This window comes from Lynx rufus, unplaced genomic scaffold (genome assembly GCF_022079265.1).
Source record: "Lynx rufus isolate CCGP_SWC_20201006 ecotype Redwood Valley unplaced genomic scaffold, mLynRuf1.p SCAF_17, whole genome shotgun sequence".
NCBI classification, from domain to species: Eukaryota; Metazoa; Chordata; class Mammalia; order Carnivora; family Felidae; genus Lynx; species Lynx rufus.
The window spans coordinates 28503322-28526400 of record NW_025814831.1 but is presented as its reverse complement, the minus strand read 5'-3'; the positions used below and the strand labels follow the sequence as shown (position 1 = coordinate 28526400).

Genomic DNA, 23079 nt, shown 5'->3' with positions numbered 1-23079 from the left:
CAGGACTCGAACCCACAAACCATGAAACCATGACCTGAGCCAAATCGGACGCTTAACCCGACTGAGCCATCCAGGCACCCCATAGCTATCGAAGAAATACTAACGGCAAACCCTGCAAGGGATTACTGTTTTGGGACTCTTTAGCTGCATCCAGAAGTCTTATAAGCATGGCAGTATTTAGTAATTCCATTTATATTTACTGAGTACCTACAGCATAGCAGGCACTGTGTTCTGTGCACAGGATTCAGAAGAATAGAGTCACCTCTCCTCCTTCTGCTCTGTCCAGGAGAGGAGACAGGAAAAAAAGGACATTATAATGCAAAGGAGAGACACAGGCACAATGCTTTGGAAGCACAGAAAAGGTATCTGTTAACTCTGATTATTAGGGAAGGGATTCAAAAGAGACTCACATGATGATTAGAAGTCCCTAGGCAACTAAGAGGTAGGATCAGCCCACGCCAAGATGGGAAGGAGTGAAATAGCACACCGGGGCTATTGCCAGTGGTGTGGTAAGACGAAAGCTCAACATCAGTGAAAATCAGGGGGGCGGGGATCACAACATAGCCAAAGGCCAGGTTATCAGGTGCCTGGTCAAACTGAGGAGTTTGGACTTCATCCTACTGATAGGTTGAAGCAATTGAAAAACTTCAATCATAAGAGTGACAGGATTAGATGTGTGTTTCAAAAGGATCTTTGACATGGAGGATGGGTTAGAGAAAGTGTGAGTGGAGGCCCAGGTCCCTTTTGGAAGCTTTTAAAAGAATCCAGGTGACGAATGCTGAAGACTTGATCAGGGGCAGCAGCTGAGCAAGAAGGTTTTCTCTATTTCTCGTTAGGGCTTCTGCCAATCCTTGCAGGATTGAGGTGGAAGCTTCCAGAGTTTAGGTGAGTGAAGGCACCATAAAGGTGCCTGCGGACCCGGCAAGATGACTCAGCTGAAGCAACCAACATGAACAGGCATTAGTGGCTCATTCATTCATTCATTCATTCATTCTTAATTCCACCAAAGCTTGTAGGAAACCTTTTCTATTAGGAAGGTGAGCTATACGGTTGACCATTCAGGGGCTTGGGCATTGAAGGGGAGGGAAAACTAAAGAGGGGTGGTGGTGCTATGTGCTTTCACTTTGAAGGTTTCACGCAGGATGGTTAATACACACCTACCTATGCCAATCTCTGCTCCAAGTGCTGAGATACAGCAGTGAACAAGACAGACAAGGTCCCTCATTTCGTGGTTTGTATTCTAGGGATAGAGTGACTAAGGAACCACCTCCAAAATGCATAGGATGTATGGGGTTACAATTAGCTTGGAGAGAATTTGAGCAGGACGAGGGAAGATCAGGAGATGTTGCAGAAGTAAGGCTACTTGCTGATCTTCGTCTGGTAAAAGGGCAGTGGGAACCTTTAGAGGTTCCTTGGGGCTGCTTCTTTGTTCTGGGGTTAGGGAGGCCGGGAAGTGACTCTTGCTTTTTTATATATATCTGAGGAACCCGAGGCTCAGGAAGCAATGCCACCTGCCCAAGGCCACTCAAGTGTAAGATAGGGCAGGCGTGTCTGCCAAGGTCCGAGTTCAAAGCCCATGCCAGCCTCCTTCTCTTTGCCGGTAGTGCAGAGGTGGAAAGGCGCGGTGTCCCGGGGTCCCAGGAGAGACTGGCGCCAAGCTCGGGGCCAGCTCTGAGGAAAGGTCGGGGAGGGCGGGACTCCGGGAGCGGCCTGGTCTCCGGACAGTCGTAGGTGCCCCGGGAGGACCGACCCAGGCCGGCAGGCAGTGCAGCGGGCTCCAAGAGCGCCCCACCGCCGTAGGCTCCCTGGCGCTGACAGGTGGGCTGAGGCCGGGGCTGGTCCGCGCTGCCCGTCGGTTCCCCCCACCCGCCAGTGGTTCGCTCCGAACACCCCTCCCCGGGCGGCAGGTACCGTGGCCCGCCCCGCTTCCGGTTGTTGCCGGGCCCTATATCCGGTGTCCGCCCGCCCTCGGCTCCGCCGCCGCCGCGATGCTGTCCCGGTCACGCTGCGTGTCTCGGGCGTTCAGCCGCTCGTTGTCTGCTTTTCAGAAGGTACGGTCCGGCCGGGCCAGGGCCCCGGCGGATGAGAAACGCGCCGGCGGGCCGAGGGGCAGCCTGGGAAGCTTGGGCGCGGCGCGCCGGTCAAGCCGGGCACCAAGGGCACCGGGACGCGGAGGCCGCGGACTGGGCGGCCCGGGGCCGCAGCTGCTCTCTGGGGCGTCTTGCAGAGCCCAGCGGCCCCCAGCTTTCCCCAGGCAGCCGGCGCCCCGTCCCCGGCTGCGCCCCACCCTCCGCGCCGGGGCTGAGGAGCCTCCCAGAGCCGCGCCCGTCCCGACACGAGACTCAGAGTTTGGGAGGAGGCGCGGCGGAGTCCAGACGGGATCCGGGGCCCGCCCCCTCTCTCCCGTTAGTCAGTGGGTGTTCAGCCCCGGTGGGAAGTTGAGATAGTTTGTCAGGCCCGGCTGGGACTGAGAGCCCTGGTTGTTGCATTTGCCTTTTGGAGTCATGAGATTCACCTGTCACTAGCACCCGGGCAGCTTTGAGTCTGCACTTAAAAGAAAAAGCTGTTTCTTCCCTCCTTTCATCTTGGGTGACGTCGATAATGTCTTCTTTCTCAACAGGGGAACTGCCCTCTAGGGAGACGTTCCCTGCCTGGTAAGTTGTGCCCTTGTCTTCACCTAACATGCTTTTCTCCTGGGCAGAGCAGTAAGTGAGGAAACCGGGGTGCTAATGTTTCTCCACATGATGTTCAGATATATAGGAGTGAAACAAAGTACTATTTAATAAGAACAGCTATCGTTTATTCATTTAGCACATAGTTACTGAGTTTCCCCTGCCTGTTCTAGGTGCTCCCTAGGGATGCAGCAGCTGACAGTTCTTGCCCTTCTGGAACTTACAATCTAGGAGAAAAGACAGTGTAAATTGCTAAGCAAATGAGGGATCATGAATTTTGGTCATGCGCCGAGAAGGAAACAAATGAAGGTGGACAGAAGGGCCCTCTTTAGTAGGGGACATTAAAGCTGCAACCCAGAGGGTGTGACAGAGGCCAGTTCAGTGAAGACGAGGAGAAGGAAAGGGAATAGCATGTACAGAGACCATGAGGAAGGGAAGAGCTTGGCAGTGTTTTGGCACTGGGAAAAAAAAGGTGATTTAGCCAGAGAATTTTGGTTAAGGGAGGGAATGGTCTGAGATAGAAGATGGTGTGTGGACTATTGGAAGGAATTTAGGTTTTATCCCAGTAATTTTTTATATGCCTGGCATAAATGTTTGTTGAATGGGTTGATCCTATTGTGAGCTTTCTGTGTGCCAGGCATTGTTCTGAGTGCTTTCTGCACATTTTGCAGTTAATCATCAAGAAACAATAAAAGAGGTATTCTCTTTTACAAATGCATAACCCAAGAAGGGGTAAGTGCCTTCACCAAGGTCACTAGGCCAACTATTGGTCAAGCCAGGTCTACCTGACTCCTCAGCCTCAACTCTTAACCCATCATGTCATCGCTTACTCATGTGCTCAACAGATGAATTATTGAGTTCTTACTACATGCCAGGCACTGTGCTAGGTGACAGGGATACCCTCCAGAATCTTAAGGGCTAGCTGGAGAGACAGCAAATATGCATTTATGCACACACAAGGACACAATTACATCGTGATGACTATGAACTAGAAGTCTAGGGTGTAATGAAAGGGTGGGATGTAGCCCAGCTTGGGAAGGTGGAGAGTGTGGTGAGAATGTCACTAAAGGCTTCCCAGAAGAAGTGACATTTAGGCCAAGTCTTAAAGAATACATAGCAGTTGGCCAAGAGAACAATATTACAGGCAAAGGGAATTGCTTGTGCAAAGGTTTTCAGGCAGGAAGGGACTTACCCGGTCACAGAAATGGAAAGGAAGTCTGGCTGGCTGCAAAGATAGGGAGGGCTGTACAGTTCAGGGATGTGTAAAGTTTTTGGACTTCATCCTAAGAGTCCTGAGAACAGAGGCACCTAGCAGAGTGAGCTTGTAGTGGACTCTCAACAATAAATATTCTTTTACACTAGGAATCCCAAAAGTAAACATTTTCCCCATTTATAGACTGGCAGGACAATGGAAAGAACCTTGTACTTGGGGTTTGCGTTGTGTCCCAAGGCTTCACCTTGGGCTAGTTACTTAAACCTCCAGAAACCCTACTTATGTATGAAATGGGAATAATGACAGACGGTCGTTCTACTTCAGGGAGGTGTGAGACATGAAAATCAAAATGAAGTCATTTATGTGAAAGCTTTTTTTTTTTTTTTTTTTTAAATTAGCATGAGAAGGGGAGGGGGCAGAAAGCGAGAGAATGTTAAGCAGCCTCCATGCATAGTGAGGAGCCAGATGCGGGGCTCAATCCCATGACCCTGGGATTACGATCTGAGTCAAAATCAAGAGTCAGATTGCTCTGATGGCTCAACCAACTGAGCCATCCACGTGCCCCTGTGAAAGCTTTTGGTAAACCCTAAAGCACTGTATAAATGAGACTTGCTATAGGATGAACTCTAAATTGGACTCAGGGTTCCAAAACTCTGTATGAGCTGTTGGTTGTTCTAGCTCAAAGATATGCTGTACTTGGGATTTGTACCGCAGAGGCATTGACTGCTGAACAGAGAAGTGACTTACTTGACTCTGAAACCTTGGAGATTTGGGGGAGGAGGGGGCACAAGAGAGTGCTGTTTCCCATTTGGTGTCTCCTGAGCCCATGGTTTGGAAAGAATTGTTAATAGATCTGAAGGAAATAAGAGCTATGAAAGAATTTGTTAGGGGAGGCAGCTGTACTGTAGTAACTAGTTGTCAGTTGGGGAAGTGCCGTTATCTGTGATAAGGACAACTGGTGGGGCAGAAAGGGGCTCCAGCCTTGTTGAGTCTGACCAGAGGGGAAGACCTCAGGGAGATCACAGGAAGACAATAAACTGAAATGAGGGACAGTGATTTGCTTGGTACTGGGGCAAACTGGAGACCCTGAACCTAAAGTAGCCCAGTCTTTGCTACTAGAGTTTGGGTAGTAAGATTTCCAGTTTCATGCATTATAAGTAACCAGGGAAACAGAAACCCAGACCAAACATTCCCACTGCTTCTCAGATTAGGCTATGTGTAGTCACAAGAGAAGCCATTATGTGTCTTTCTCAAGCTTCAGTTATATTTGAACACTTGGGGAGTAGGGAGGTTTTATTGTGAAAATATGTAAGGATAATGGAAGTTTATGAATTTTAAGGTAAATAAGATGATAAAACTACTTCCAGCTTTGCCCTTAGAATTCTCCCCTTTCCTCTTCAAACATATACCCACTCTCAACCCCACATACCTGTTGCTCTCTGCCATTGAGAAGCAGGACTCTTTTGATAAAGATTGTATTGGTGCCTACATTTGATCTTGCTCTATCTCAGCATTAGGAGGTGAACAGACTTTTCCATTCCCAGCAGGTAACCTGTATAAGATAAGAGTTGTTGGTTAAGAGTTGTTTTGTTTCTTGCAGGGGTCTCCTTATGTCAGGGACCAGGTTACCCTGACAGCAGGAAGATTGTGTAAGTATCACTGGGGAGCACAAATGTGTGACCACAGGGTATTTAAGACTCTAGTTCTAAATTTGACCATCTGCTTTCTTCACTGGCTTCGAAGCCTAGCTATCAAGGTGGTTATGTTGAGTCTCTAGACCTAATCTTGTTGTTGATTTATGATGTGTGATATACCTTGAGCTTCAGCCTCATGTCCAGTGCTGGCCCGAGAGTGTGGTTGTCCTCAGGTGTTTAGATTATAAAGAAAGTGAAATTGGAACCCTCTCTTTATGGGAATAAATATACAAGGGTACCCATAAGTATTCTGGTTGGATACAGATGCTGCCGAAGGGCTGGAGGTTAACATTTATTGTGGAGATTTAGAGCATCCTCTTGGTAGCATAGTATTCATTTTTGAAACAGTAAAAGCAAAAGACTAGTCAGTTGAGGCCTGGGACTTTGCTTCGGAGGGAATGCTATTATTGCGTAATGCAGTTTGGGAAAGGCCACCCATGTGTGTTTCAGATTAACTTCTGCTTATGAATGTTGCTTAATGCCACTTTTCATTCCAAGTATTTTCAGGGTGGTGGTAAGAGGATGCTCTCTAGTTATCGGTTAAACAGCTATCAAGCTACTTTCTGTCTAGGGAGAGTCTTTAAAATGAAGGGTCAGCAGATTAGTTCCTTCTTCACCATGCATCACAATGGGATTTTCTTTTCAATTGAGAAAATGATGCACTTAGTACTAAAAGAATGAATTTCTGAGGTTTTTTTGGAGGGCAGTTGACATTCATGAGTCTTTGAACTGTGTATTTTTTGATCTAGCAATTCCATTTCTAAGAATCTATACTAAAGAACTCCTGGTATACCCAGATTTCTCTCAAAATGGGCAAACAACACGGGGTTGGTTAAGCTGTCATGTTAACACGTTCACACTATGATAAGTGGGAGAACGCAGGTTATAAAATGGTTCTGTATTTTTACTGTACTTTTTTTTGCTGTTTCCAAATATTCTACAGTGAACATATAATACATTTTGTTTCTTTTTTTTAAGAGAGCATGAGCAGGGGAGGGATGGACAGGTGGAGAGAGAGGGAATCCCAAGCAGGCTCCACACCATAAGCTGAGAGCCCGACATGCGACTCAATCTTACAAACCGTGAGATCATGACCTGAGCCGAAACCAAGAGTCAGACACTTAACCAACTAAGCCACCTAGATGCCCTTCATCTACAATTTAAATGAAAATTGGAACAACCACAAATTTCTATGCAATATATACAACAAATTACCGTCTGAAAGTAAATGGTTTTTCAAAAAAACACTAAAATTTCAGGGGTGAGATCACCTTATAACTGTTTTTGTGTTGTCTTTTGTCTGTTTTCTGTGAATAAGGTACCCACTTTATTTTAAAAATCCTTTCATCATAAAACATTTTGATTTTTCATGATTCAGAAGTGGTCTTGCAGTGCCACCAAGTTCCTTTTCCTGGAGACAGCCAGTGCTCCAGGTTCTTGAGTGTTCTCACGGAGCAGTCTCTGCAGTTGCACATTACCCACCAGTTCTGTCCCGTGAACGTGTGCTTACACATGGTTATAGACTTTATGCAGATCACTTTGTGTTCTGTGCTTTTTCAAAAAATAACATACATTTTCCTCTTGATTCCACATAGATCTTACAGTTATTTTGACATTACAAAAGTAGAAATGTCAAAAGGCAACTTAGGGGCGCCTGGGTGGCTCAGTCGGTTAAGTGTCCAACTTTGGTCCAGGTCATCTCATGGTCTGTGAGTTCGAGCCCCATGTCAGGCTCTGTGCTGACAGCTCAGCCTGGAGCCTGCTTCAGATTCTGTGTCTCCCTCTCTCTCTGCCCCTCCCCTATTCGTGCTCTGACTCTCTCTCTCTCTCTTTCTCTCTCTCTCTCTCTCTCAATGATAAATATTAAAATAAGTAAATAAATAAAAACAAAAGGCAACTTAAATCTGTTTTTCGTATCATAAAGGTGCTTGTTGTAGAATATTCAAACGGTCCTGAAGTGTAGAAAGTGAAAGTCCCCATCGGTCCTAGTCATTCTCCCCAAGTGTATATGTGTGTTAACAGATAACCATGGATACCATATATATCTACATGTCCCACTCTCTAAAGTTAACCACTCTTATTGCTTTCGTGCATATAAGGTGATCTCATTCTCTAGTTTACATTATATGAAGTTAGTGCCATATTGGAAAATACCTTGGTCTTTTGAGGTTCTTCTTGAGTGGGTCCAGAATGGACCAGTGTGCTGCCTCCTAGCAGGAGAACAGACTAAGAGATATCTTAGGACTTTTTTGGTGGTTCTGCCCCTGCCCCCACCCATGGCCCATAACATCTTGTTTTAATACCGAGTTAACTGTGTCATCTTGCTGCTTTATCTGATCTCGGTCTGTAATCCTGCAGACAAAAATTTCATTGTTTGTGGCGCAATGGCACGTACTTTATCTTAGGTGGATTTGGTTAAGAAAAAACCTAATCAGGAAGCCAGTTCCTTTTGGTGGGTGTGCAAAGGACCAAGATGCTTATCTTTTCCTTCGCTGAACCAAATGTAAGGCTCTATTTTGTGAGACCTGACGTTTCACTTCAGCACAGGGTTCTGGACTCACCCGAGGAGCTTACTTCTTAGGGCACCCAAATCATCTGGGCTCTGCCATAGACCTGCTGAGTCATAATCTCTGGGGATGGGACCTGGACACGTATGCTTTGAAAAAGTTCCCCTAGGTGACACTGATGGACACCCCTGGCTGAGAATCACTGATTTAAAGGAAAAGTGATCCATGGTGCCTTTTCTAGACTAAGATGTGAGTGGTTCACCTGCTAAAGGAGCTTACTTTTTTTATGTTTTTTCTGTAGTATTAACAACAGTAGTGTCTTCAGTGTTCGCTTCTTCAGAACTACAGCTGTGTGCAGTAAGTACCAGCCTTCAATTCCCTGCCTGCTTGGGAATGGCGTTTTAATGGGAAGAGCAACAATGGAGTTTAATTAAAACGGAAATATATGGAATCCATGTGATTTTTCTTTTTTGCTCTTTTCCTAGAGGATGATGTGATTACAGTCAAAACCCCAGCGTTTGCAGAATCTGTCACAGAGGGAGATGTTAGGTGGGAGAAAGGTAAGATTTCAGGCCTTACTCGTTTCTTAAGTTTAAATGCTTTATAAAGTTGTCATTGCCCTCCCCCTCTCCCTGCCTCAGTAATTGGGCTCCTTTCTTCTTATTACGTGCAGTGTAATTTTTCCTGACCCTATAGGAAAAGGGTCTTTTAACACACCTATCAAAAGGGATTTTTGTGGCTACTAGAGTCCTTCCCACTTAACAGGCAGCCTTTGACTGTCTTTTCAGCTGTTGGAGACACTGTTGCAGAAGATGAAGTGGTTTGTGAGATTGAAACTGACAAGGTAGGCTTGTCCTATATTAGTGTAATCTTTCATGCTCTCCCCCTTGGTTTATTAACCTAATTAAAAAAAAAAAAAACAGGGACTTAATTGTTGTTTAAAGATAATTTTTAACTTGCTTTAACCTCCATTGTTAAAGTGTTGGAATAGCTCATTAAAAAGAAAAAAAGTCTTAAAAGTTTATTTTTGGATTGTTCTCAGTATATGTATTACGTAGGTTAGTGGCTTTAGTTTTGTGTGTGGTGGGGGGAGGGGGTGGTGGTGCACACATGTGTTCCTGCACTTATGTGTTCCTGCACTTGTGCTTGGGCATGAGATGTTTGGATTTTTTTTTTTTTTTTTTTTTTTTGTATCACTTGGAAACACATTAACTGAATATTGCTTTAATGTTTCTGTGAAAGGACAAAGGGTGAATCTTCACAATAGCATTGACTTCATTACTCTGAGAGTGTGGCCTTGGTGTTTCTATGTGCAGAGTCTTGTATATCTGTTTTGCAACTGTTGTGACTCATATTGGAGATTCTAGACAATTAAATTTCTAATGCTGAGTAAAAATTTGAACTCTTTCCCCATCTGTCCTTGTTTTCCAGACATCTGTGCAGGTCCCATCACCAGCAAATGGCGTGATTGAAGCGCTTTTGGTACCTGATGGGGGAAAAGTAGAAGGAGGCACTCCTCTTTTCACGCTCAGGAAAACTGGCGGTAAAGAAGTTCTCCTGGTTGTCAAGGTCTCCAGTGTTCCCCCCTTGGAATTGGGGCTGAGCATAATGTACTAATTCCTTGATACCTCAAAGACTATTTGGCATTCCGGCTGCTGTTAGTTGAGGGACTAAGGTGATATTTATATAGTGGGCACTTTAAATATCAAGTTCTAGAAGAAAGGGGTATTTAAAAAAAAAAAAACTTGTAATAACTCTTCTTTCTGTGTATTTTCTTATGCTGGACCTTTTCTTAAACATATAATAGAATGAAGAAGATTCTAAAGATAGTGATTTTTTTTTTTTTTTCCTTCTCCCCAGCCCTGGCACCAGAATCACATGGGGGTTTTAAAATAAGACAAATGCCTAGACTCCATGGTCCAGGGATTCTGATATATGAAATCTGTGTTAACAGATCCTGGCTATTATAGTTTGTTTTTGGGTGTTTTTAATGCTCTCCAAGTGATTCTGATACAAAGCCAGGGCTGAGAGCCACTGCTCTACTAAAGTGAGAAGAAATAATATTTCATGATGTCCATTCTGGAGAATTCAGTGTGTTTTTTCCACCTGTGTTTTCTCATAACATTTGTAGGGAGGGTTGCTCTTTCCCTTGGGAAGAAATGAGAAACAAGAAAATGAATTATATGGGACCTTACAGTCAGTATGAGGGGTTAGAAAAGAAAATAACTGGTTTTCTGATTCTTTGTTAAATGCTGTGACTGCTAACGTCTATTTCTTTCTCGTTAACAATATAGTTAAGTAGAGGGATGGTACATTACATCCTTGAGATTAATCAGGCTGAGACCAGGCTGAGATAATGTGTGGTAGAAGGCTAGGGAAGAAGATCGATTCTTCCAGTTGAAGAATTCTATCTCTTTATCGTTCCTTGAAAAGAATGTTCTTCTAATTTACATATGAAACCAGATGTGTACAGTTGGATAAACTCAAAATACACATTTAATTTAAAGTTGTGAGTTTATGGTTTGGCCACCTTATTGATTTATGAGCATTATGCTAGATGAAACGCTCTGAACTCTTTAAGTCTGAGTGAGCCTTTATTTTAGACTTTTATTTTTTAATAGTTCGGAGTATTCTTCCACACGTGATGTTAAAGTAGAAGATGAGACTGTCAGTATTCCTGTAACTAGAAATGTGTTGCTTTCATGTATTTGTATTAGCTAGCATCTTCAATTGCCTGGATTTCTTTTGCTTGGAAGTTTATATTGCCATAGGCTTAGTAGGTGCTGTGAAAGTACTTGCTAAATTTGACCAGCAGTCAATACATGTGAAATCAGGAAGGCAGCTGAATTAAGTCAGTTATGTAATGTAGGACATCCAGGAGCGCTGGGAAATGGAAGGATAGGGCCTCATATCATTGTGTGCATTTCATACTGCCTTGTATATATGGCAGATGCCCAGGTAGAATGTGTCAAGTGATTCGAGATAGAGCTTTCGCTGCTCAACCTTGCTTAGTGTCTGATTTGGTTGCTTTTCGTTCCAGACAACGCCAATGGCCTCTGTTTTTGTTTTTCAGCTGCTCCTGCTAAGGCCAAGCCACCAGAAGCTCCTGCTGCTGCAGCCCCAAAAGCAGAGCCTACAGCATCGGCAGTTCCTCCTCCCCCTGCAGCATCCATACCCACTCAGATGCCACCAGTGCCCTCACCCTCACAACCTCTCGCTAGCAAACCGGGTAAGCCTTCACCTCCCACGTGTCTCTGTGTGGGAGAAGAACATCTCATCTAATGTCATGTTCCCTCATAGGGCAGAATCTGAGACTAATGGCTCTGAACAGGCTCTGTTGACTGCTTTGTAGAAGGAACTGTAGACTTTGTATCAGAAGACCTGGATTTGGATCCCAGCTTTTTGTTTACAGCTATGTGACCTTAGGGTAGTTACTTAACTTCTCTGAGCAGATCATTCACTTGTGAAGTGGGAATGGTCCTAGTACACCTCAGAATATCTTCAGGATTAAGGGACAATACAGTATGAAAGCACTGCCACTTAGTAAATGTTATTCTGATTTTCTGATGCAGCTGTACCTTCCCTTCATTTTCAGTGTCTGCAGTAAAACCCACTGCTGCCCCTCCAGTAGCTGAGCCAGGAGCTGGCAAAGGTCTGCGTTCAGAACATCGGGTAAGCCTCTGGGGACCACTTCCAGGAAGAGGCAGGGGCAGTGTTGAGATTAGTGGAGTGCAGGCCCTGTGGTGCCTACCTTTGAATGGCCGACAGCTCATGGAAACTGAGTTTAGGAAGTGATGTATTCACAGTCACATAACAGTCAATTGATAGGACTAGATAAAACCTAAAGTCTTCTGAACATTTACTTGTCCAGTGGTTTTTTTCCCCACTGTGTTGTGCTACCGCTGAAACGCCTTGGTTGAGTGAAATATTTGCAGGAGACGGGAGCTTACTGATGTGCGCCCTCCCTCCCACAGTAACACACACTGTAGAGAGGTGGTTTGGTGAGCTCTGTTCCTGCCCCTCAGGGACGCTTAGCTGAAGGCTACATAGTAATAGTAGCTACTAGGGGTGGACATAAAACCTCAAGGAAGTATGGTCAAGAGTGTGGGTTCCCCTGCCTGAGAATACCTCCTAAAAATACTGTCGCCTCAAAGTTTGTTGCTTGTGAGTTTCCATTCCACAGTAGCTATTCTCATGCAAGTCTTTATCACCAGAAATTGCCCATTCTGTCGTGATTCTTGGGCTGGCTAGCCCTACACCACACTCTTCCTTTTCATAAATTGGTTTTGGTTTTTAAATCAAACCATTTCCTGAGCCTCCATTCTTGGTCAAATGCAGGCACATCTGAGTGAGTAGTTTTTCTCTGGGTCTCCTCTCATTCTTGCTCAGAGGAACAAAGCCACCACAGGCAAGAGAAAGCCTGGAGCTCTTGTGCTTTATTACTATAGTCCTTGACCATCCAGTCCTTGTAAGCTGAGTGCTCCCTTGGACCGAGTGGGGAGGGCTTGATCCAGAGAGACCAAGTTGTCAACACTTGTCCCACTTTCAGGAGAAAATGAATAGGATGCGGCAGCGCATTGCTCAGCGTCTGAAGGAGGCCCAGAATACGTGTGCGATGCTAACTACGTTCAATGAGATCGACATGAGGTGAGCGCTCTAATCCCTATCTCCTTTTCCTTGGAGAACACTTGAACTTGCCCCAGCCCCTACCTAGTGCTGATTCCAAAACTAACAGCAAGAAGAGGGATCCCTTTGCACTGTTTGTTGACTGACACAAGAAGTAACCCATCAGTTTCATTCTCTAATTGCCTGCCTCTGTGACTTAAAAAACTGGGCCTTTTATACCTGAATCTTGTGACGTCTGATAAATGAGGCTGATGATGGTGTTAAACTCTGATGACCTGATAACTGGTGTTGAGTTGCCAAGTAGAGATAGGGCAACCATGCCAGTGAGGCTTATGTCTAGGCCTACCCTGGAGACAAAGAGCCACTTGACTCACGCTCAGAGCCAGGGCGCTGCACCCTGCTGCTTTCTCACAGCGACCGCTCCTTAAGTGCACTTCTAGGCAACTCAGACTGGGTGGTAGAAAGGCATAGGCTCGTCTTTGCTTTCACCTTTACCAGCTTTGATAAAGAAATGAAAAGCAAGTTTTTGTTTTGTTTTTAAAGTAAAAACCTCAGAATGATAACCAAAGGGACAATTTAATATAACCATTTCTATGGTGAGCTGTTGACTCACCCATTTTCTTCAAGGTTTTGATGTATACAAGTGTCAGCACTGTGGGGAAGACAATGTGTTAAATTTTGCAGTATTTGAGCACTTACTGTGTACAAGATGCTATACTGTATTTGAAGAGCATACAAGGATAAGGGAAAAAGAGCCCTACCCTTTTAGAGCTTACCATGTGGTTTAGATAAACACAAAGTAAAATCTAGAAAAAGAAGCATCAGAAGAGTACAAAAACTATGTGGTGGAGAGAATGAGAGTATTTGTTTTTGAGGTATAGGGCAGAGATGAGGTGGGGAGGGTCAGGCAATACTTGGAGGAAAGATTTTTTTTTTTTTTTAATGTTTATTTTTGAGACGGAGCATGAACAGGGGAGGGGCAGAGAGAGAGAGAGAGAGAGGGAGACAGAATCCGAAGCAGGCTCCAGGCTCTGAGCTATCAGCACAGAGCCTGATGCAGGGCTCAAACCCACAAACCATGAGATCATGACTTGAGCCAAAGTCAAACACTTAACTGACTGAGCCACCCAGGTGGCCCTGAGATTTTTTTTTTAAGATTTTATTTTTGGTGGGGGCACCTGGAGCTCAGTCAGCTGAGCACTTGACTCTTGATTTCGGCTCAGGTCACAACCTCATGGTTTGTGAGTTCAAGCCCTGCATCAGGCTCTGTGCTGACAGTGAAGAGCCTGTTTGGGATTCTTTGTGTCTCTCTCTCTCTGCCCCTCCCTCCCGTGTGCTCGCTCTTGCTAGCTCTCTCAAAATAAGTAAACTTAAAATATATATATTATATATATATAATAAAATATATATAATATATATATAAAATATATATGTATATAATATATATATATAATTTTTTTTTCAACGTTTATTTATTTTTGGGCCAGAGAGAGACAAAGCATGAACGGGGGAGGGGCAGAGAGAGAGGGAGACACAGAATTGGAAACAGGCTCCAGGCTCTGAGCCATCAGCCCAGAGCCCGATGCGGGGCTCGAACTCACGGACCGCGAGATCGTGACCTGGCTGAAGTCGGACGCTTAACCGACTGCGCCACCCAGGCGCCCCTATATATGTATAATTTTAATCTCTACCCCATGTGGGGCTTGAATTCACAACCCTGAGATCGAGAGTTGTATACTCCACCAGTTGAGCCAGCCAGGCGCCCCAGGAAAGAGATTTTTAATAGGTCTTCAGATCAGCTAGCATTTTGACACAAGTAATATTGGGGGGAGGGTCATTCCAGATGTTGTAAACAAACAATGTGGACCTGACACAGGAAGTACAGGATACATTTGAGAAATACCTGATGTCAGGAATGTGTGGGAAAGAATGGGAAAGGAAGTCGGATCCATACTTTGGAATGTTTTGAATGCCAGGGGTAAAAGTTTATATTTAATTCAGGAGGAAAACCATGAAGTCTTCAGGTCATGTCTTTGCTGCTTTTTATTCTAAGTGTTTACTAACCTACTTTTCATTAGGGGAAGTTGTTTTCTTTTGAAGGGATCTGAAAAACATAGAGAAGGGAGTGATGTATTGACAGTGCGCTGTGGCATTGTTCCCAGAGTAGGGCTCTGTGGCTTATTTCACTAGATGTTTTCCATTCTGTCGTGAAGCTTCCTACAAAGACTGGATATCATTCAAGCAAAAGATTTCTCTCCTTCCTATCCGTAGGACACAGGGAAGGGCCTTAACTAATGAATCACAAAGGCTGCAGCTTATGTTTCAGTGCATTAGGGCCAGATTGTACACAAATTGAATTGGACTTTGAAATTCTACCTAATTCCTTAAGACAAAACATGTAAATATTTGTGGCCTTGAAAGATGCAGTTGGCCCAACAGCTTTGATGGGAAGGTAAGTGCAGTAGCTGGATCACCTTTCAGCAGCTAATCGAGGTGTCACTTAACAGTGGCCTGGGGTCTCACTGCAGTCAGTAATGTGGTTTAGATCGAGTGCCCTTTGGGTCTTGTGCTGATCAGCTACCCATGAGGGGCCTTTCTGAGGCCTTCTCCTCTACCCTGTTGTCCCAGCCCCTGCCTCCAAGGGCAGAGCTCTGAAATAGAAACTGCTTAATGACCAGACAATAGCATTTGGGCAGGTTTGAGAGCAGAGATGTTTATCACATCTCTTTCCCTCTTCTGCAGCTCTTGTGTCTTGGGAACCAGTAATGTCTTTAGGGTGGTAATTCTAGCACTAAATAAGGTTAGACTCAGGAAAACAAACATTTAAACCCAATCAGGCCCCCTAGGAAAACTTCCTTTTTCAAAGGCAAACAGTCTGAAGAGGGAGTTAAAGTTATACCGTCTTCTTTGGTGCTAATGTCAAATTAGGCCATTATAGGGAGAAAGGGAAAACTGAGCGTTTTAGGCTTGAGATAAAGTTCAATTCAATTTCCATCATGGAACTGTATTCCGATAAATATTGAGGTTTCTGCAACAAAATAATGGGAAAATCATTTCCCACTAACTGCGGTATGTATGTGGTACACATCTATGGAGAAATCAGTCCTAAATGAACAAAGCCTGTTTATGTTGTAAAGGCTTCTCAGAAGGCCCTGCTGCTTGTACTCTAAAAACTTAGGTCCACACATCTCCAGTTTTCTAAATACCAAGGAAACCACATCCATTAAACTGATATTAAGGGCAAGGGCTATGTCTTTATTATATTTGTATCTTGATGTCCAGCCTTGTCCCTTTCATGTGGTGGGTGTTAGCACCTGTTTGAAGGAACAAGTATATGGAACTGCTAACTCTGGGGGGTGAAGAAGAAATCTATTGCCTTTCCCATGAGCCTAAGAGGACACTGGACTCTACCTGACCGTATATAGTCATGGATGCTTTTGCTCACATGGAGCCCAAACACCTGTGGAGGTTTTTGTTTTTGTTTTGTTTTTTTGTTTTCATTATTTAGGAGACTGAAAGAAGGTCACAAGGAAGTCATAATCAAGTTTGTTGTGGATTTTGGGGACATAATTGTAACAAAAAGAATATTATTTATTTTATAGACTGTGTTTATGCTTAAAACAATTTTTCTTCAGAGTAGAGAGCTCATGATTTTAGTGTAGCTAGAAATCATGTTCTTATCCAGTCAAGGATGTTGGTATGCTGCGTGATCTCTTGATCATATTACCTGTCACTGAAATTTCTGATTTCTGGAACAGGAAGGAGCCCCATAAGGGACTTAACCTACCTTAAAGACTGGACTGATTCTTTTGATTCCAGGTTTTGTAAAGGAACAAGGTTATTATGTTGACCTCCGCTGGACTATTTCAAAACTTGAACTTAGGTAGATGGTCCAGAGTAAGGGAAAAATGTTTACCCAGTTGTGTACACGGAGTTAGAAGCTGGTATGAAATCAAAATAAAGGCTTTGTGGTCATTGTGTTTTGTGATGTGTTTTTGCAGTAACATCCAGGAGATGAGGGCTCGGCACAAAGATGCTTTTCTGAAGAAACATAACCTCAAACTAGGCTTCATGTCGGCATTTGTGAAGGCCTCAGCCTTTGCCTTGCAGGAGCAGCCTGTTGTAAATGCAGGTGAGTTTGTGGTGGCCGGACCCCAAGAGGTCCTGGGAGATGTGGCAGGAACACAGACTGCTCCCACACACACGGAAAGATGGGGGCCAACAGACCAAGACTCTTTCATACCTGTGAAAACATGAGTGTCTTTCCCCAGAGACTTCTTGGTTCACCCTCCTGAATTGGTGTCATGATTATTTCCGCCTCCCCCGCTCCCCCAAGCTGGACAGAATGGTTTCTCCTCCCAGTTCATAGTTTGGCAACTGCTCTGCCACCAGGCAGTTCTGAGCAAGCCCAGTTTTCCAGGCTTCTCATGTCAGGGTGGAAGCTTATGTTCTGTCTAGCACCAGCCTTCCCACGGGCCCTGGCATCTTGTGGCCTATCACACTTGGCATAGGTTCCAGGGTGACCTTTGGTTTCTGGTCACTGAACCTCACTGGTAGGCCTTGGGCTTGGCCCCTCTTTCGTGGACTTGGTGCTCATTTTCCTTACTTTCTGCTCACCTACGTCATTGCAATGTTGATCTAACAAGCAGTTCTTTCCTATTGAGATGCTTCTCTGTTCCCCGGAAGATTGGAGAGGGGATAGTGACACTTTTGCAATCCTCAGCAGTGCTAAGGGTCCCTAAAAATCTAGAAATAGAAACCCTAGTCCCTTTCATTGAGTGGTGTACTTTTAGGTAGGTAGAGGGGCGTCTTTGCTTTGCCCAGATGTGTCCCTCCTTGTTTGTTCCATTCCTCTCATGCTTTCCTGATTGGCTCTCCATCCCTTTCTTCTGCCTGCCCGGACATGTAGGCAATTCTCAGAGTTCTCTTGGCCTCTTTCTCACGTTACATGCTTTTCCTTGGTGGTTTTCTAACAACACCATAGACTTGCTATGGAAAAGATTCCCAAACTTGTGTTTTCTCAGCCCTAGACCTAGATTTTTCAGCTGCCAGTTTGCTATTTTCCACTATCCTGCTTCCTCCCGAGCCTCCTAGAAAGAGGACTCCCTCACCTCTTGCGAGAGTAGGCGGTGGAACCAGCGGCCCGCCCACCCCTCCTTTTGCTAATTTGCCTTTCTGGGAGCACTTTGTAAATCCCAGCCCTTGTCTGTTAAGGGAGGGCTTGGGCAGAGCTGGTGAAAAAGAAGCCTATAGTGCATACCTATCCCATGTGAGCCGGTGTATTGAGCCCTTCTGAGGGCTCCCCCCAAAACGGACACTCGTGTGGTCAGGGTCACTCGGGAGATGTTACGATCGATGGGTTGGCACATTGGTTACAGCTGGAGTAAGAGGGGTCTGCTGCCTGTGGTGTGGTTTTCAGGCGGCTCAGCCAACAGTGTACCAAGCAGTGCGGATTTTTACCCTATTAATGCAGTTATTTCCATATTAGCCTAGGCTTGGGGAGTTGTATGTAACGTGTGTTCTCTCTCGTAGTGATTGACGACGCAGCCAAAGAGGTGGTGTATAGGGATTATATTGACATCAGTGTTGCGGTAGCCACCCCACGGGTATGTTGGGGAAAGAGGGGGGAGGCTCTGGTCTTGGACTCTGTCTGTATGAAACGGGCCCTTCGGGAGAGAACATTTTTATAATCCTGTCTTTTCAGCAGGGAGTTAGTGAAAGAGTAACCTACTTTGACCACACCACATCCTTTTCTCTTGATGTGAAGCCTAAATATTTTAAGACTCTTAGTCACATGGAGTAATTAAGATACTCAATGGGGAAGGGAGACCATAAACTTGAATCAAAGGAGTCATAAAGGGTACTATTAATTTGCAACTGAAAACAGCTTTTCACTCTCATCAGGGTCTGGTGGTTCCCGTCATCAGGAACGTGGAAGCTATGAATTATGCAGATATTGAGCGAGCCATCAGTGAACTGGGAGAGAAGGTACAGTGAAAAGCAGCATGTGTGCCAGCTGCTGGGCAGGTCGGGGAGGAAGGACTGGAGAAGGCCGGGCTCCCCAGTGGGCAGTGCTCGGGGAGGTGGAGCCTCACTTTGCTCCCTAAGGAGTGCCGAGCCCGAGAATGGCAGTCGTCCCAGGAGCTTATGTATAGCCATCTGGCAGAGCTCAGCGTGCTCTTGTATCAGGAGATACCCTTATCAGAGGAGGAGGCCTGCTGAAGAAGAAAAAGGTCCTCGAGGCATCGTACCTTTCCTCTGGTGGAACCCTGGCCACAGGCGTCTCAGCTGAACAATAGCTAGAACTCGGACTGTTGATCTCAGATGGGAGCCTTCTGGACTCCCTTTAGGTAAAGAAAGCTGGGTCTCACTTCCAGTTCAATTATTAAATCTTCATTTTTTAGGCTCGAAAGAATGAACTTGCTATTGAAGATATGGATGGTGGTACTTTCACCATTAGCAACGGAGGTGTTTTCGGCTCGCTCTTCGGAACGCCCATCATCAACCCCCCTCAGTCGGCCATCCTGGGCATGCATGGCATCTTTGATAGGCCAGTGGCTGTGGGAGGCAAGGTAGGAACCATCCCTGCTAATGCCCTAGCAGCTAGATGATGAGGAGAGGGAATCTAACTGCTCATTATAAAAGATTCACTGCAGTTTCAGACGTAAGTTCCATTCTTAGTTTCTGATTAACAGCTAGAGCACTGATCCTCAAATTGTGGTGTGTGCATCAGCAGCATTTGGGAACTTGTTAGAAATGCAAATTCTTGGACCCTTTCCCAGACGTGATGAAGCAGAAGCTGCAGGTGATTCTGACATGCATTAAAGTGTGAGGACCATGGTGCTGAAGAAGGCTTGCCCCTTCATCTGGAATGGTCAGCAAGCTCCATTCTCTAGGTGCTGTGGGGAGTAAGGGTACAGTTGGAAGCATGGTCCCTGCCCCGGGAACCAGAGAACAGCAATGGAGAGTCTGTGAGCTGCCGGGTTGTATGAAGGTTTAGTGGTTCTCTGGGAGTTCAGGGAATGAAGTCAAAGGTCTTGAGCTGGCCTAGAAGATACATTGGTAGGAAAATACTTCCTCGGATTCATGTGTTTAGTACCTTTCTGGGTCACTAACTCCCTTTTGTGAATCCAAAAATCCTAGGTCTTCTCCCTTGAAAATGCTCACACAAGCAACTTGGCATACAATTTCAGAGCATTTAAGGATCTCTGGTTACTTTTTAAAATTGTAACCCTAAAGAAGAAACTTCAGGCTGCTAGAATTTAAGGACACACTTTTTCTTCAGATGACAGATGAATGAAAGGGCAGAGCATATTTTTAAAAGGCACTTGTTTTCTTGGTTAAACTTTCTTGAGTCGGGGAGCTTTGCACTAAGGGTGGGCCTTGGTTTTTGAAAATATTCTAAGTATCCAGAGGCAACAACGGGAAAAGCTCTGGAACCGGAAACTTCTCTGTGGACTATGCTTTCTCATCACCCCACTTCCAGTGGGGCCTCCTCTGCTCTGCTGCAGACAAACCTGTCAACTTCTCCTCCCTGCAGGTGGAGGTGCGGCCCATGATGTATGTGGCACTGACCTATGATCATCGGCTGATCGATGGCAGAGAGGCGGTAACTTTTCTCCGCAAAATCAAGGCAGCGGTAGAAGATCCCAGAGTCCTCCTCCTGGACCTTTAGGAGGAAGCCACGTACCCTACGCACCAACCTTGCAGGAACTGAAAACCAGTCTTCTCCCTGTCCCCTCACGGGTCCCAGGTTGGCCTGGTGTCAGGCACATGTTGTTGGCCTCAAGCAAGGAAACCAGGGCACTATGTAACCAGCAGCCACAGGTCTCTTCTTGGTATTCTGCCAGGCTCTCCCCTTCTGTGCACCCTTCTCTTACACTCGAATATCTTCTTTAGGCTTGAGGGAGAGAGCGCCTTAATGGATGCTCATTAATATTTCCTGCCTTTCTCCCATTAGTCTTGTGCAGAGATGATTTTGCTTCTCCCCTGTGCCAGTGTACTACAATAGGGAAACCACTGGGGACCATGTGATCAAGTTTGTATCTTTTGAAAGTCTGTTCTGGGCTAGGAGGGGATGGTGTCTCCCAAGCTCAGAGCAGCGTCTGTCCTGGCTGTGCACATTCTCACTCGATTCCACCTGTGTGGAGGCATCAACCACAGGCCAAGAGGTGCTGCTTTGCTGCTTAAATGACACCTTTATTCTCCACTCTCATTGACTTCAAGATGCCTCTTCTACCTCGTTCAGGAAGCGCAGGCCAGGGGATCTGGGTAGGAGCGGGGAGAGGGCAGACTCCTCCCCCCCGAGGCGTATGTTGTAGAAGAGACAGGCTTGCCGTCACCCGCCATCGTAGCCCCGTTTTGGCACAGTAACACACAGCTGTGATTGTGCCAACCTTTCCAGGCTGCTCGGAACCATTCTAACGCATTGTCATTTAGAACAGATTCTAGCACATCATGGCAGTGGGACGAGACGTGGTCACAGGGCTGGAGCCAGGTGAGACTGGGGTGAGGGGGCTTCCTGTGGACTGGCTCAGATTGATTTGAGCTTGTAAATGCCATTGGTGTAAGCACTTGGCCTGAAGAGGCAGCTGTTTCTCTGTATCATGGCCCTTGGGGAGCAGGGCCTTAGCTCTTCTGCAGAACACAGGTCTGGAGGAGGTTGGACTGTGTGGAAACCAGCCCCAAGATGCTAATACACGGTGGGGAGACAGGCAGTGTCACCTGTGAGGTGGTGTTGCCTGTTGGGTCTGGACGCAATCATTGGAATTGCTTGGAGCTAGTTTAAATACATCTTGTCATGAAAGCCACTGGGCTTCATCGCTTTGTATCCAACTGCATCCAGACCTGAGGTTGCTGACGGTTGAGACCAGGAACCACTTACTTAGTGCAGAGTGCCCGTTTGGATCTGGAGCAGAGAAGCAAGGCCTGGAGGGTGGGGTGGGGGGTGGGGGGGAGGGACAGGAGCCAATACTGAGTGCCTGCAGCATCTACTATGTCTTCACTATTCAGAACTTGTAACTATTTAAAGAAACTGATTTTAAATGCAAATTAAAGGGCAAATGTTCTCAAAAGGTTCCTGCTTCTGCATTTCTTTTAGGTACCAAGGTACAAATCTCCAGCACCATGATTATCATTGGGGCTGGAAGCCACAGCATGTCCTCTAAGTTATCCTGTGACCTCCCAGACTTGAGTTAGCACAGTACTAACAGCAGAGGGAACCCTAGCAGTCTACCAGCCAGGAAAGTGCCTGGCCTCCTCCCAGTGAGCCCCTCCAGCCTGACAGGCCACACTCCTGAAGAGAAGTTGGTTCCCACCTTTGTGAAACCACTGCAAACACCAACAGACATTTGCATTTTTGTGGGGGCTTGCAGCATTTCTGGAAGGGACTGAGGAGGTTTGGGGGGGGGGGTAGAACTTTATAATTTTGCATTTTGGACTTGATTGCCACATGTATACAAAGGTGTTGAGGTCAGTAAGAACAAATGAAGGTAGATCACTGGGAGGGTAAGCGGACAACCTAGGCTACAGGTGAGGGGCATATGGTGTCTAAGCTTAAACGCAGCCCGCCCAGCTCTTTCTACACACAGTCCCCACCTGCTGGTCTCACAGTGATGCTGTCTCTACGTGAGGGTCCGTCCTAGGAACAAAGTGCTCCGGGGGTAGAACTAGAGTTATAGGTGGGGAGAGAATGGGTTCAACAAAAGGAAGAATTTGGGGATGAATCTATCCCGAGCATGGTGCTGGAAGCTTTCTCTAATAAACCTACAAAGGAGGTATTATCAGTCCCATCCTGTCAAAATGAGGTAGACTCGAAGTCCCATGAGGGCTGGGACGACAGTACTCAAAACTCCAGGCCCAGCAGAGCATCAGGTGTGCAAGTGTTTGTTGCACGGATGAGGCCCAGAAGTTCCAAAAGCAACTCCTGCTTCCATGCAGCAGTGGTTGGAAGCAGTCTAGCCTAACGTAGTGTAGCAAAAGGAACAGAGACTTGGGGCCTGGGGGAGCCTGTTCACATCATTAACGTCTTTGAAATGGGAGCCACCATCCATCTCGGGTCACAGGATTAGACCAGTGTTCCCACCCCCCTTCCCGGACCCTCTTCTAAGACTTCTCTTCCTGCTTTATTTCCCAGGTTCCAGTGTCCCCTATGTGCCAGCACTTCCTCTCGGCTCAGAGCTGCTCTGCAGGGCACAGGCTGGCATGCCCTTCACCACCAGCCCTGCTTCCTACCTTCTAGTAGACTCCAGGCTCACTCTTGACTAAGTACGGAGTTTTCTCCGGGGGGCCTTCCAATCTCTCCTTATGGCAGGGCTGCTCTCGTTGCGTTCAGGAGGCGAGGACACCATGGGTACCAGCAGGCTTTA

At 45.9% G+C, this 23079-nt stretch overlaps 1 protein-coding gene across 1 annotated transcript; it reads left to right on the top strand.

The window, feature by feature from the left end:
* The first annotated feature begins 1950 nt into the window (after positions 1 to 1950).
* Positions 1951 to 21171, top strand: DLST (dihydrolipoamide S-succinyltransferase). Its single transcript, XM_047080354.1, has 15 exons — positions 1951 to 2051; positions 2621 to 2654; positions 5486 to 5534; positions 8388 to 8443; positions 8572 to 8646; positions 8875 to 8930; positions 9518 to 9629; positions 11160 to 11315; positions 11682 to 11758; positions 12636 to 12733; positions 16714 to 16844; positions 18245 to 18318; positions 18617 to 18700; positions 19117 to 19284; positions 20253 to 21171. Exons 1-15 carry the CDS (start codon positions 1989 to 1991, stop codon positions 20385 to 20387), a joined length of 1368 nt encoding a protein of 455 aa, XP_046936310.1. The 5' UTR covers positions 1951 to 1988; the 3' UTR covers positions 20388 to 21171.
* The last annotated feature ends 1908 nt before the right edge of the window (positions 21172 to 23079 follow it).